The 12,459-nt window shown below is 35.3% G+C and overlaps 1 protein-coding gene across 1 annotated transcript in view; it reads left to right on the plus strand.

The window, feature by feature from the left end:
• Positions 1-12,459, plus strand: part of UNC13C (unc-13 homolog C) — a 539,874-nt gene that overhangs the window by 459,138 nt on the left and 68,277 nt on the right. The window contains exons 25-27 of the mRNA XM_073211882.1: positions 2,543-2,692; positions 7,153-7,276; positions 9,529-9,585. Of these exons, the coding sequence (XP_073067983.1) occupies positions 2,543-2,692; positions 7,153-7,276; positions 9,529-9,585 (331 nt within the window). The remainder of the gene's footprint in view (positions 1-2,542; positions 2,693-7,152; positions 7,277-9,528; positions 9,586-12,459) is intronic.

The following is a 12,459-nucleotide window of genomic DNA, read 5'->3' on the forward strand; positions in this document are numbered from 1 at the left end:
GTTTCAAAGGTGATTATTACTATAGTCAGCAGGATCACTGATGACCTAGTGATAAATCAACTGTATTTACCAAAATATAGTTGATCAACATTTTGAATATTGTTTATCATCTCTACCCTCACTAAATACAGCACCTTCCTCCACAGCCTGACAAAAGACCAATGGTAGATTCAGCCAGTTAAACCCAAAAGACCACACTTTTGGATTCCTTGGAGCCTGAAGGAGGATATTCCACTGAATTAGATAAATATGCAGAAAGTCAGGAAATGAGCCACACCCATAGGTACAAGCTGAGATCCTAGGAACAAGGAATCAAATTCAAATGCCATGTCCAGGGGACAAGAATGGCGGGGTCAACAGTAAAGAAAGTAAGAGCCAGAGATGGAAACAGGCCAAACAGGATGATAGAAGTAGAAGCAGGCTGTGACTATGTGCTCAAAATTATGGACCAATATATTTATAAATCTGCTGTAAAAGGGCCTGTAGTAAGAAAACACCCAAGTTATGTTAATTTAAAAGCTATCAAATATTTCCCATATTCAGAAGCAAAACCAAACACTAGAAAAATGAAATACTTAACACAGGCTAACTAAATATTTCCATAATATAAAGCTTTGATCTCTGCCACAAGAACAAGATATTTCATCTGTTTTGTTCATTGATTTACCTTTGGCACCTAGTAGCTGAGACTGGCATATAATATTTAAATATTTGTTGAGTGCATGCATGCACTGATAAGTAAATATTTACAGTCTTTTTACTTAAGAATGGAAGCATTATGTGGTACAAATCCTAAACTTCAATATAAAATTTGAGGAAGCCATTCATTTAGATACTTCTCACACAGTATGAACTCTACTCTTTGTGTGTGCAGGAAGAAAGGGAATGGGAATGACTTGATTGGAATACTAAAATGAACTCTTTCCTTCTGATAATCACCATCCAGTGATTAAACCATTTCCCCAGCTTCCATTTATCCCCATTCTCCTAAATGGTTTTTTCTTGCCTACCTGAATGTGTTATAATTACTCCTGTTGTTGGAAATGTGAAAATAATGGGCAATATAGAGGAATAATGGTGATGCTGGATCTCTGCTGCTATTTAATGTTTAAATTATTTTAATTTCTTACTATTTGCTGCTGCTTCAGTAAGAATCACCAAGACTGGTGTAAAGGATATAATAATGAAAAAAAATAATGCTAAGGATTACTCTTCACAGACTTATTTAAATCTTTAGAATGGTGAGGCGATAGGAGGGTGTGTAGGGAGGAGGGTCCATCGATACATTCAACCATTATTTATTGAACAACTTCTCTGTGTAAGGCATGACGTGTTCCATGGTGTAGGTACGTAGCACTGAAAAAAATCTGTGCGCTCATGGAGTTTACATTCTGTCACAACAGGCAATAAACAAATACATGAAAACTCTGTGGTGTGTCAGAGTGAAATTAAGGGGATGGGGAATGACAGAAATGTCTTACCAGGTTGAGTGTTCAAGAGGATTTCTTTAACGATGTGACATTTGACCTATGCCTGAAATAAATGAGGGACCAAAAGATCCGGGAGAAATTCCATGGGGAGGGAGCATAATAGTGGCCATGACTTGACAGTGTTCTTGGAGAATTCTGAGAACACCAGGAAGGCTATTGTGGCTGGGTTGCAATGAAGCAGATGGAAAAATGGCAAGAAATGATATCAGGGAAGTTTTCAGGACCAGATTATGTTGGGTTTTTCTTAAGTCCATCAAGTATATTCTATGTGGATCTGGAAACCATTGAAGATGTTTAGGAAAGGGAAGGGCTAGGCTCTGGCTTCTGTTCTAACAAAATATCTAGAGGCTTAACAGGGAAACCACTTGGGAAATTATTGCACAAATTCAGATGAAAGAAATTGATGGTTTGTCTACAGTATCTTTGTGGAAGTAATAATAGATTCTAAGACTTGGATAAAGATTTGCTGATGAGCTGGATATTGGATATGAGAGAAACTCGGACTTCTAAATAGAAAGGTTACATAGACTCTTTAATATTATGGTCTGGAGTTCAGATTAGAAATCAGGTGTGCAGATGTATATTTGGGAAACAATATACTTATGGTATGAAAGCCCTAAGACTAGATATAGATATGAATGCCAAGGAAGTAGTTTTTTATTTAGAAATGGTGTGGTGCCAGGATAGAGGAAAGCCAAGAGGGCATGGAGCCCCAGATGCCAAGAGTATTTCAAAAACGGTCATTTTGCCAAACAATGCTCACAGGAACATTTCAGCTATTATTATGAGAGATGGGGGCTGAATGATCCCCTACTCAAGTTAATTGAACCCGAAGAGTATTGCTTTTACCTTCTTTACATACGTAGGTTCCAAGTAAATTTTCCTTGAAACAAAACTTTTTGCAGCTGAATAATAAATTTGAAAACTAATGAACAAGAGAATTCACACCATTTGAAACTAATCAAGCCCCTCAGGGTTGAATTAAACAGATACAGGCAGAGGAAGGCATAAATGCTTGCTCTTATTCTGAACTTTATATACCTTATCTTTAGTTTCCAGCTAATCATTGAAGAGTGTATAAAACAGATGAGTTTTGAATTAAATCAAATGAGAACAAATGGAAATACTTCATCGAATAAGAACAGTGCAGGAATGGATGCAGAGATTGTATTAAGACCTCTCATGGATTTCTTGGACAAAATGTAAGTTTTCTACCCAGTTTTCTTCTTATTCATTGCCTTAAATTTGACTTATGTGGGTTTCAGGGAGAGGAGAGAATGTTTTCCTCTATGTAAGACAGCTTTAAAAAGGTTTTTATAGCAGTTTATTAATTCATTTAAAACAAAACAAAACATTTTTAGTTCATCAATAGATAGGGGATAAAAAGGAGTGAGTTTGTATAGGAAAGGGAAAAATGGAGAGGAAATAAATATTAGTAACTAAGAAGGTTGCCGTTCTAAATGGGGAGAGCTTTAGAATTTCATGCTCCTCGGATAACTTTGTTTTGCATCCTGATGGACGCTGAAAAAGACTGAATTGAATCTGGAATATCTGATTTCATGTCAGAAACCTGCTGAAGGTGAGAATAGCACAAGTATCACCAGAATTATTTCAGCTCCTAGGCAAGTAGATTGCTGCCTGACTCGATCTTCATTCATTATTTTTGAATAAGGGCACTCAAAAATAAGAAACCTTGTTTTTTAATAAGGTTTGGGAAAACCTTATCTAGAGACTAGATAGTGAAGACTCCCATGGAGATCAAAGTCTAGTAATGGTGAGAATGACCAACTAAGGCAGTGTTCTTAGCCAAAAAGGTTAATTTTTTAATGCTTCTGCTCAGTTCCTACTATTAGAATTTCTAATTTCATAAGTTTGAAGTAGGGTCAGTGCACCTATACTTTAAAATGTGTTGACAGTTGGAACCATTGATGTAAAGCATCTAGAGATATTTCTTACACTGATACTTAAAACCAGAACTGAAGGTAGAAAAGAAAACAAATAGTTTTGAATAACTACCAATGGACCACTATTATACCTGGTAGTTGACTTCATTTGTTATCTCATTTAATATCCTTATAGAAAATTAATTAATACCCAGGGGCCCAAGATAAATAAGGACACAATACCTTTCTTTAAAGAAAGGATAAGAAAGAAAGAATTAGTAGCTAGGAACTCTTCTGTATATTTATGCCTTTAATTCCATTTCCCTTCACTTATAATCTTACTGCATAAGTAAGATTAATGTTCTTAAGTCTTCTTGTCTGTTCAGTGTAAGGAAATATGTAGGAGATTGCTTAGCAGGAGGTAGGCAGGCAAATGGGTGTGAAGGGAGAGGAAGGAAAGGAAAAAGGCTTCTTCATTTTAGTTTCTTAATGTAGACTTTAACTCTTATCACCTAATTTTCTACATAACCCCTTGAAATTTTTACCTTGTTTATATGGTTCTTTTCTATGGCCAATACAGAACTGAATCTCATAAGTGCACCACCATTTGGTTGTAAATGTGACAGTGAAATGGAGAGCAAGACAAAGCAATCTAATTCTCTTCAAACTCCTGCTGGAGTGCCTTCTGTTTTTTGAAACTCCAGCCAGCACTTTGGCAATATATCATTTATCAGTAGAAGACTATTTACTTTTGTATATACTGTAACCAAAAGTTGTGGAACATACAGGAAGTCCTAAGTATCCTGATACTGTCAAATACTACATGAGGGACTTTGACTCCATTTCACCATCTATGAAATGGGGCTAATTCATAAAGGTGGGGGATCTCTTATTTTTAGTATATATAGATTCTTACTTTACTCAGTTGTAATTTTCTTCTTAGAATTACAGTTTATTATATCATAAAATCTATTCTAATTCTTAATAGAAAGGGACAGTTTATAAAGACAAATACATATATGAGCTTTAAAAATTTGGGAGAGATTTAAAATTTTTAGAAAAAGATATATGAGAAATTCTCAAGGATAATATTAGAATGAACAACCATAAAGCCACTCACTAGGGGAGATTCTTGAGATATTCTGTGCTCAAGGCACTAAAAGGTTAAGAAGAAAAATTAAGAGATGTATACAAATAAACACCATAAGGTATTAAGTAAAAATCTTCTGATCGGACAAATAGTAGAAATTTCCTTTAGGGTGGGTCTTTAAAGGTGGAAAGGGTTTGGATGCATGGAAATGAAGGGTGGGCATTCCAGGGGGAGAGAATATACATGGTATATGAAATTGTCTGCTTAATTGGCTTTGTGGTCAGCCAATCTAGATAGCTCAGGTTCCGACATATGTATTTTTTGGCTTGCATTACCAAGTTGATTACCTCTGACTAAAGTAAGGAAGCAGTTGCTAGAGTCCCCATTTTTCTCTGTTATTTAGAATGAACAGTATAGGGCTAAAGGTCTTAAAGGTGGCTTTGAGAAAAATTCCCTTACAAAATGTGTTATATTATAAATGTATAGGCTTTCTGGGCAGCCTCTCTAAATATAACATCTTATTTCTTTGTTTCATTTTCTCCACCAAGACCTTAGCACTATATAAAATGAGCTACAAATTCTACTTCTAGCTGACAGAAATCCCATGCAGAGTTGCACTTATGTCAACGATCTGTATTCTGTTCATTCAAGTCCAGTCTTAGTAAGGTTAGTCAGCATGCCAAGTACACGAGCTGACTGTAAAAACAAGGTCAATTCTTAAACTCAGACCTTTGAAAATGGAAATTACACATCTGCTCCAAATTTGGCAGATTAGTTATTTCTCAGATCTTCCTAGGAATTCCTCTGAGAATTTGTTGTGCCCTGACACATCTGCTATTTTCTATTCTATGTCCATATAATGAATATCCACCAGCAAGCTAGAAATGGTATCCTTGGACAATGGCTTCCAAATAAATGGGGCTACAGAGTCTCACAAATATGTTTCAGGGGTTCCCAACTCTCTTTTTCATCTAGAGGTCACTTTCATGTATTTTTAGGTATTAGGTGTCTGCATACAGTATTGTTAGGAGAAATACTTCTATGTGAAAATGTATTTCAGAAGTCTTTCCCTTTGCCTCTCATTAGTCACATATCTTTAAATATTAATTATTAGAGTAACAATTTTATGTATTTGAATATTTTAAATAGTCAATTCTGTCTCCATCAAAACCAGAATCCAGGTTATAATCTGAGTCCAAAAGTGTAGAAAGTTACTTAGGCAACTGTAACTCCAGGGGGAAAATCCTGGGGCAAAATACCTTTGAAACTGAAATCAGTCAAAGGAAGAAATAAAGTGGGAGAAACCCATTTATTTCTTACAAGCAGTCCACTTCTGCTCTCCTGTGTGTCTCGTGACCAAGCTGCAGAAGAGGGGCCTCCACCCAACCTCTCCAGTCCAGATAAACCCTCACTCTCCCTTGTAATCACCTATTGACATGGACATGGATTACTTCTCTCCAGCCCTTTGGAGACACCTATTGATATGTGGAGATGCAATAAGGCTAGGCAAGAGATTATGGAAATACTGCAGTTTTACCCTTAACAGCCCTGAGATACTGATTCACCTTTGGCCGTCTGTGAAGCAGGTATAACTCTTACTAAGGGAGGCACAAAGAATTCAGTCCTATGTATGCACCTGTGCCTTCTGATACAAATGCATTTGTCAAGGACAGTACGGAACATTGGACATCATACTGGATTTAGAAGAGAACCTCACTTTGGATCTCAGCTTTCTAGGTTTACTTCCTTCTACTAGGTCCCTAACCTTTCTTAGCGTGTTTTTTGATTTCTAAAATGGATAAAGTAATAAATAAGAAATATCTGCAGAAAAGATTTCTCAACTAAAGTGTTGTAAATGCTAGATAATGTGTACCATCATTGTCTCATCAGGAGAGGAATTTGTAAGCAACACCTTAAGCCTATTAAAGTTGGTAGATTTAGAATGAAAAGAAAGTATACTCAGAGAAGCCCAGAATAGATTGGTGGTTGCTAAAGATGGGAAAAATGGGTACAAATCTGTATTTATAAGTAAGTCCTGGGGGATGTAATGTATAGCATGGTAACTGTAGTTAACAAATTATATGTTTGAACATTGCTAAGACAATAGATCTTAAAAGTTCTTGTCACAAGAAAAAATAAAACTCTGTGAGGTGATAGATGTTAAGTAAACTTATTGTGGTGATCATTCAAAGTATATACACATATTAAATCATTATGTTGTATGCCTTAAACTTATACAATGTTATCTGTCAATTGCATTTATTCTCAAAACTGGAGAATAAATGGGTTAGAAAATTTTGGCTTCTGAGTGAAATTATATGCATCCTTGTCTATCATATGTTGGTTCAATGCCAGGTAGTGATAAAATGTGTTTCCTTGGTATTTGTCCTGCTTTAAGAACATGGGGCATGTAGTAAATGCAAGTCAGTGATGTGGGTGAAAATCATGTACTTTGGGAGCTTTGATATCAATTAAGGAAACAATTTAAGGAAAGAAATGCTCTGAATTAATTTTCTACCAAATAGTGAATTATCTAATGTATACTCTAATGCAACAGATTTTTGATACTATGTATTTTTCAGTAAATTAAATATAGCATTTGAAAATTATAAAGGCTATTCAGGTATTTGATCAATAAAAATTTTTATAATTTGATATGAGATTTGTAAGTGCTTATGTTTTATTTTAGATTAAGTCTCTCAGCAAAAATCTGTGAGAAAACAGTACTGAAGAGAGTTTTGAAAGAGCTGTGGAAGCTAGTTCTTAACAAAATAGAAAAACAAATTGTTCTCCCTCCTCTAACTGATCAAACAGTAAGTATTTAAACTAAAGCTTGATTATACTTTCAATAACCTAATAGTTTCTTGTTTAAGAAAATGGTTTGATCCAGTTGAACTACTAACTAAATCCACTTTGGGAAAAGAAGTGTTTGGTATATAATGTCTTTAAAATGATCATTCAAATGACATTTTCCTGTACGGATCAATTTTAAATAGCGGCAATAGCTGTCAAGCTTCATACATACTCAATATTCAAAAATTCATCTCTTGAAAAAAATGCATCAGAGTTCAATTTACAGGGCAGTGTGGTACACACATACAATTTTTTAAATTTTATTATGAATCCCCAAAGAAATAGATTTAGGATACAATATCCCCACTGTGTTTCTTTCTGAAATTTTATAGTTTAAGGAGAAAAATCCAATACTACTCTATGGAATATTTTTTCTTTCATCATTTTAATTTACTTTCATCTATTACCTTTCCAATTAAAGGTTAAGAGGAGAAACTCCTGTTAGTGATTTGAAGAACATGATTGTCCAACACAATGAAATAAAAAAGAACCAGAAAGATCAATGGCAGCAAAATTAGACAATGGTCAAGTGGATATACAGTGTCAGGCATCTCAGTATCCTGAGATAAGAGAGGAGAGAAATAACCCTAATTTATGGAGTAATTTTTTTTCCACAAATGAGGAAGACAAATTGATGCAAATAATGGGTAAAGTTATAAACCAAATGTAAATATGTATTGACACTTTTTATACATACATATATATATATATATATGGATAGCCAAACCACATATGAAAACACACACACACACACACACACACAGACTCCTTATTCTGCTACAATACATAATGCACTTCTCAAACACAATTCAGCTAGCATGCGATTGGTCAATAAAGAAATAATGTCAGTATAATCTAGAAGTTGAGTTGGTTTATGTAAATTTCCTAGGTGAGAGGTTCTGGAATATAATAGAAGATCTGTAAACTTCAGGAAAGGAAAGAACACTCATACTGGCAACTACACAAGCAGAGCCTTTTAATCCCTATTTTAAAAAGAAAAAAAGGTGGGGAGGACCTTCTTGTACACAGTTCTTCTATCCAGAAAGATGCACCTTGTATGGCTTTCACACAGGCAGGCTACCCTCCACTTTGATGGGCATTGTCTAAGCCTACAATTGCAGTTTTGTTGTTTGGGGCTTTTTTTTTTTTGCATTGTTAATATCCCTTGCATTAGCCATCAGCCTCACTGAGCTCCCTGCAAACTATCTCCCAAAGTAGCACTTACTGTTCTTTATGTTACTTGGTAACAAACTTGCATGAGCTTTGACTGGGCTGCCCACTGCTATTTCCCCCATGAGCCTTTTTCTAGTGCACAATTTTATAGAATATGGGGGTTTTCAAGAGTATATACATAATGTTTTAGCAGAAATGCTATATGTATATGACATTTCATTTTTGATATAAGGTCTTCCCTAGGAAAGCTTACCATTATTTCACTTACATCTAGCTTTCAGATTTAGTGTAAAGCCACAACACTCATTTATTCAATGCATGTTATTTGAGCTTCTATGTACTAGACAACATGCTGGGTGGGGGGATAAAAAATGAGCAAAAATAGACAGCATTACTCCAGAAAATACTGATTTTTCATTACTGTGAAAATATTCTAGTCTGTTAATGAACTTAGCCAAAGTTAGTACTTTCCCTGTCCCATTACCAACAGACATGCCTTTAGTTTTTCATCCTAGTAGCACTTTGTTTTGTTGATTCTGGTGTTTTCCAAACTCCTCCCAGGAACTTGGGGTTCTCCAAAAAGCCTGTGGCTGAGAGAGGCATTAGAAGGCAGGTCTCTGATACATTGGACAGCATTTCAGGAGGAGCAGCTCCACCTTCTCCAGCTCTGTATCTTGAAATTTTGCATAAATTTATTTTGAGGGAGGGAGTAGAGTGAGGCAGTTACCTCTACTAAAAATAAATTAAGATTTATTTTAATTAATTTATTATGCTACATATGCTACATTAAACTGGATACATTAACAGTAACACAGACTTAAAATTTTCACAAGTGGGTCTCCCATGAGGACAGTTATATTGCCAGCAGTACTAGATATCTTGTACCCAGCATGTAAAATAAACCAATTAAGGACATATAGCATAAAGGTCACCAAAATAATAAGGGAAACAAAGGAAATTCTCTGTTGACCTCATTTCCACTGTGACTATTACTGAAGACCTTAAGACTCAGTCTTTTCTCTCCTTTTCTATTCTCCAGGGACCCCAGATGATTTTCATTGCAGCTAAAGATCTTGGACAATTATCCAAACTGAAGGTAATATGAGAAAAGAAATTACTCATAGTCTGTGAAAATTAATGAGCTAACTACAGCTCTGCAAGAAACCATCCTTCTACCAGGAATGGTATCTAGCAATGCAAGACAAGATATGTATCTGCGATCTCACAATTTGCTTCAAGGATGAATCAGGTCAAAATTTAGGGACTGACTTTTACAGTTCCATTCTTCCATATTTATACTATTTTCCAACTGGTAGAGCAACTGGGAATTTTGGACTGTTAATATGTTTTCTTTCATATACTAAACTGGCATTGTATGAATAAAAGCAAAATGGAATACTTTATAGAAATCTGATGAAATCTTGAGAATCTTAAAGGCAAGAAACCTAATGTGGGAAAGTAGAACTTATCCAAGCCGACATTGAACTTGTCAACATATTCAACCCCATTATAGAGGAAGATTTGCTGACTAAATAACCCTCCCTTTATTACTGCTTGAGATTTATAAATGACTTAGTAGTTATGCAGGAGACCTCAGGTTCTATCCTTCAAGGATAGGATTTGGACTGGTAACAAAATAACTTGCTTCTATAACTGATTCATTTCACTTAGTGTAATTGTCCTCCCGCTTCACCCATGCTGTCACATCTGGCAGGACTTCCTTCTTTTTAAAGGCTAAATAATATTCCATCGCATGCAAATACCACATATAGGCTAACATTGTGATTATAGTTAAAATACTTGTTTTTGTTCCATTTCTACCTATTAGAATATAGTGTAGCATGGCGTTGGGTTACAGACACAGACCACTTTTGTTCAAATTCTGCTCCCAACTGTGTGACACTGGCCAAAGTATTTAACTTTTTAATATTCAGATTTGACATTTGTAAAATGTGGAAAATTTTAACACTTGGTTCATAGGATTATTGTGAGGAGAAATGAGACAACACATATAGTACCTTGGCAGGACAACTGCAAAGAGTATCCCTCCTCCCCTCACAGAGGGGCTATCTTATCTACTCCCTCTGCTGACGACTCAGGTCATCACTAGGATTGTTTTGTACACTCACCCTGGGGGAAGGATGGGCCATCTGACTGTGTAATCACTTACTGAGATAAAGCAGGTGTCCTATACTTCCAGTATTTTATCACTTACATTATCTCCCTCAGAAAAAAAATAGTTTAAGGCCAATAACCCATTTAGAAGATAGAACCATCACTTAAAATTGTTTCTCACAGTTATTCAGTAATGTTGATAGTTCACAGGGAAGACTGCCAAACTATTTTCTTGGATCTTGGATCTCTGTTCCTTTCTGTTTGCCTCTTATTTCCCTCTCTGGGATTTCTAGGCCCCACTATGAAAAATGGATTTATACAGTGTTGACATTTCTCATATAAAACTATTAAGGTGAAACAGCATAGTGTCTCATTACAAAAGAAATGGCCCTGGCTATGCCTCTAGCATCCTTGTGGTATTAGGAAACACACTCTTCCTGAGATTCAATGTCCTGAGTTGAATGTAATATCGGCTAGAACTGTTTACAGTTTCAAGTGATGGAAAGCCAGACTAATACAAGCAAGGAAGGAATTTACTGCTCCATGAAAGTTTACAGTCCTGGAATAACTCCGATTTCATCACTGCTTAATTAGGAACTCAAACACTGCCATAGAACTCAGTTATTATCTCTCAGCTCTCTCCTTGTTTGATGTATTGCTGTAACAAACCTTCTTGCCTGTTTGTAAGATGGTCATCTCTCCTCTATATATATCTAACATCCTTTAAACTTGAAATCTTATAGACAAGAACACCCACCCTGATGCAAAGATTTCCAGCAAAGCCCACTGGCACATCATTGGCTCTGATGAAGTGTTATCACCATTCCCAAGCCAACCACTGGGGCCAGGGAGTAACATGTTACTTGGCTCACCTCACATACCCACCCCTGAGCAGGCAGTACAGTCCACCCTGTCCAATTTTATGAACTCTGAATGGGATAGAAACTGGATCCCCAGAGGGCAGATGTATGCAAGGTAGGCAACATCAGAGTCTGCAGAAAACATAACATGTCAGGTTCAGTGAATTCTCTTTTGGATTGTAATAAAATAAAAGCAAATTATGAACAAAATATCCTAAAGGGTTACTTCATCAACACTGAAATAATCTGAAGGACTGAAAGTAGAATCTTGTTATCCATGCATGATGAAAAAAACTTACATATGAATCATAGCTTTCTACTATCACCAACTCTTGGTTTTAAAATTTTTAGTCTATTTAGTTGTTGTTATTAGTTCAACTGCAGACCAATAAGACCTGTAAAATCTTATGAAAAAAATTAAAACTCTAGATGGAATAAAGAGCTTCAAATTTTACAAAGTTATTTTCCCTTATTTTACTAGAAAGTCACTTATAAAGACCCATGGTTTTTAAAAAAATTGTATTTTTCATACATTAGTGTGAAAGCAGATTTGATCCACTGGAAAAGTGCTATTTTAAATCATTGTACTGATGGATACATTCAGAAATCCTGTGGAAATATTAACAAATAACTACCTGACTTAAATAGGAACAAGGAAAACAGAACAATGAAGGGAATTAATTGTTTTAAGATTCAATCATTAAACAAATTTATTCAGCAGTTTGACATATTCTATATGTCCAACTTATTAGTATTTAATGGAATCAGATTTATTTGGCATAAAATTTTTTTTAAAAATGAGTACATCATCATGGACAGGTGATACAATAGCCAGACCAATTAATAAAAATACATCTGAGACTGAGTTTACTGCAAAGAAGCAGTAATTCATTGCCAGTCTCTTGAAAAGACTCCCTTATTTGAATGAACTATTGTCAAATCCCAGATTCTTTCTTGCAAGAACTATATTTTTCTGTAACACATATATTATTAAT

The sequence above is a fragment of the Manis javanica genome, chromosome 8, assembly GCF_040802235.1.
Source record: "Manis javanica isolate MJ-LG chromosome 8, MJ_LKY, whole genome shotgun sequence".
In the NCBI taxonomy this organism is placed as follows: Eukaryota; Metazoa; Chordata; class Mammalia; order Pholidota; family Manidae; genus Manis; species Manis javanica.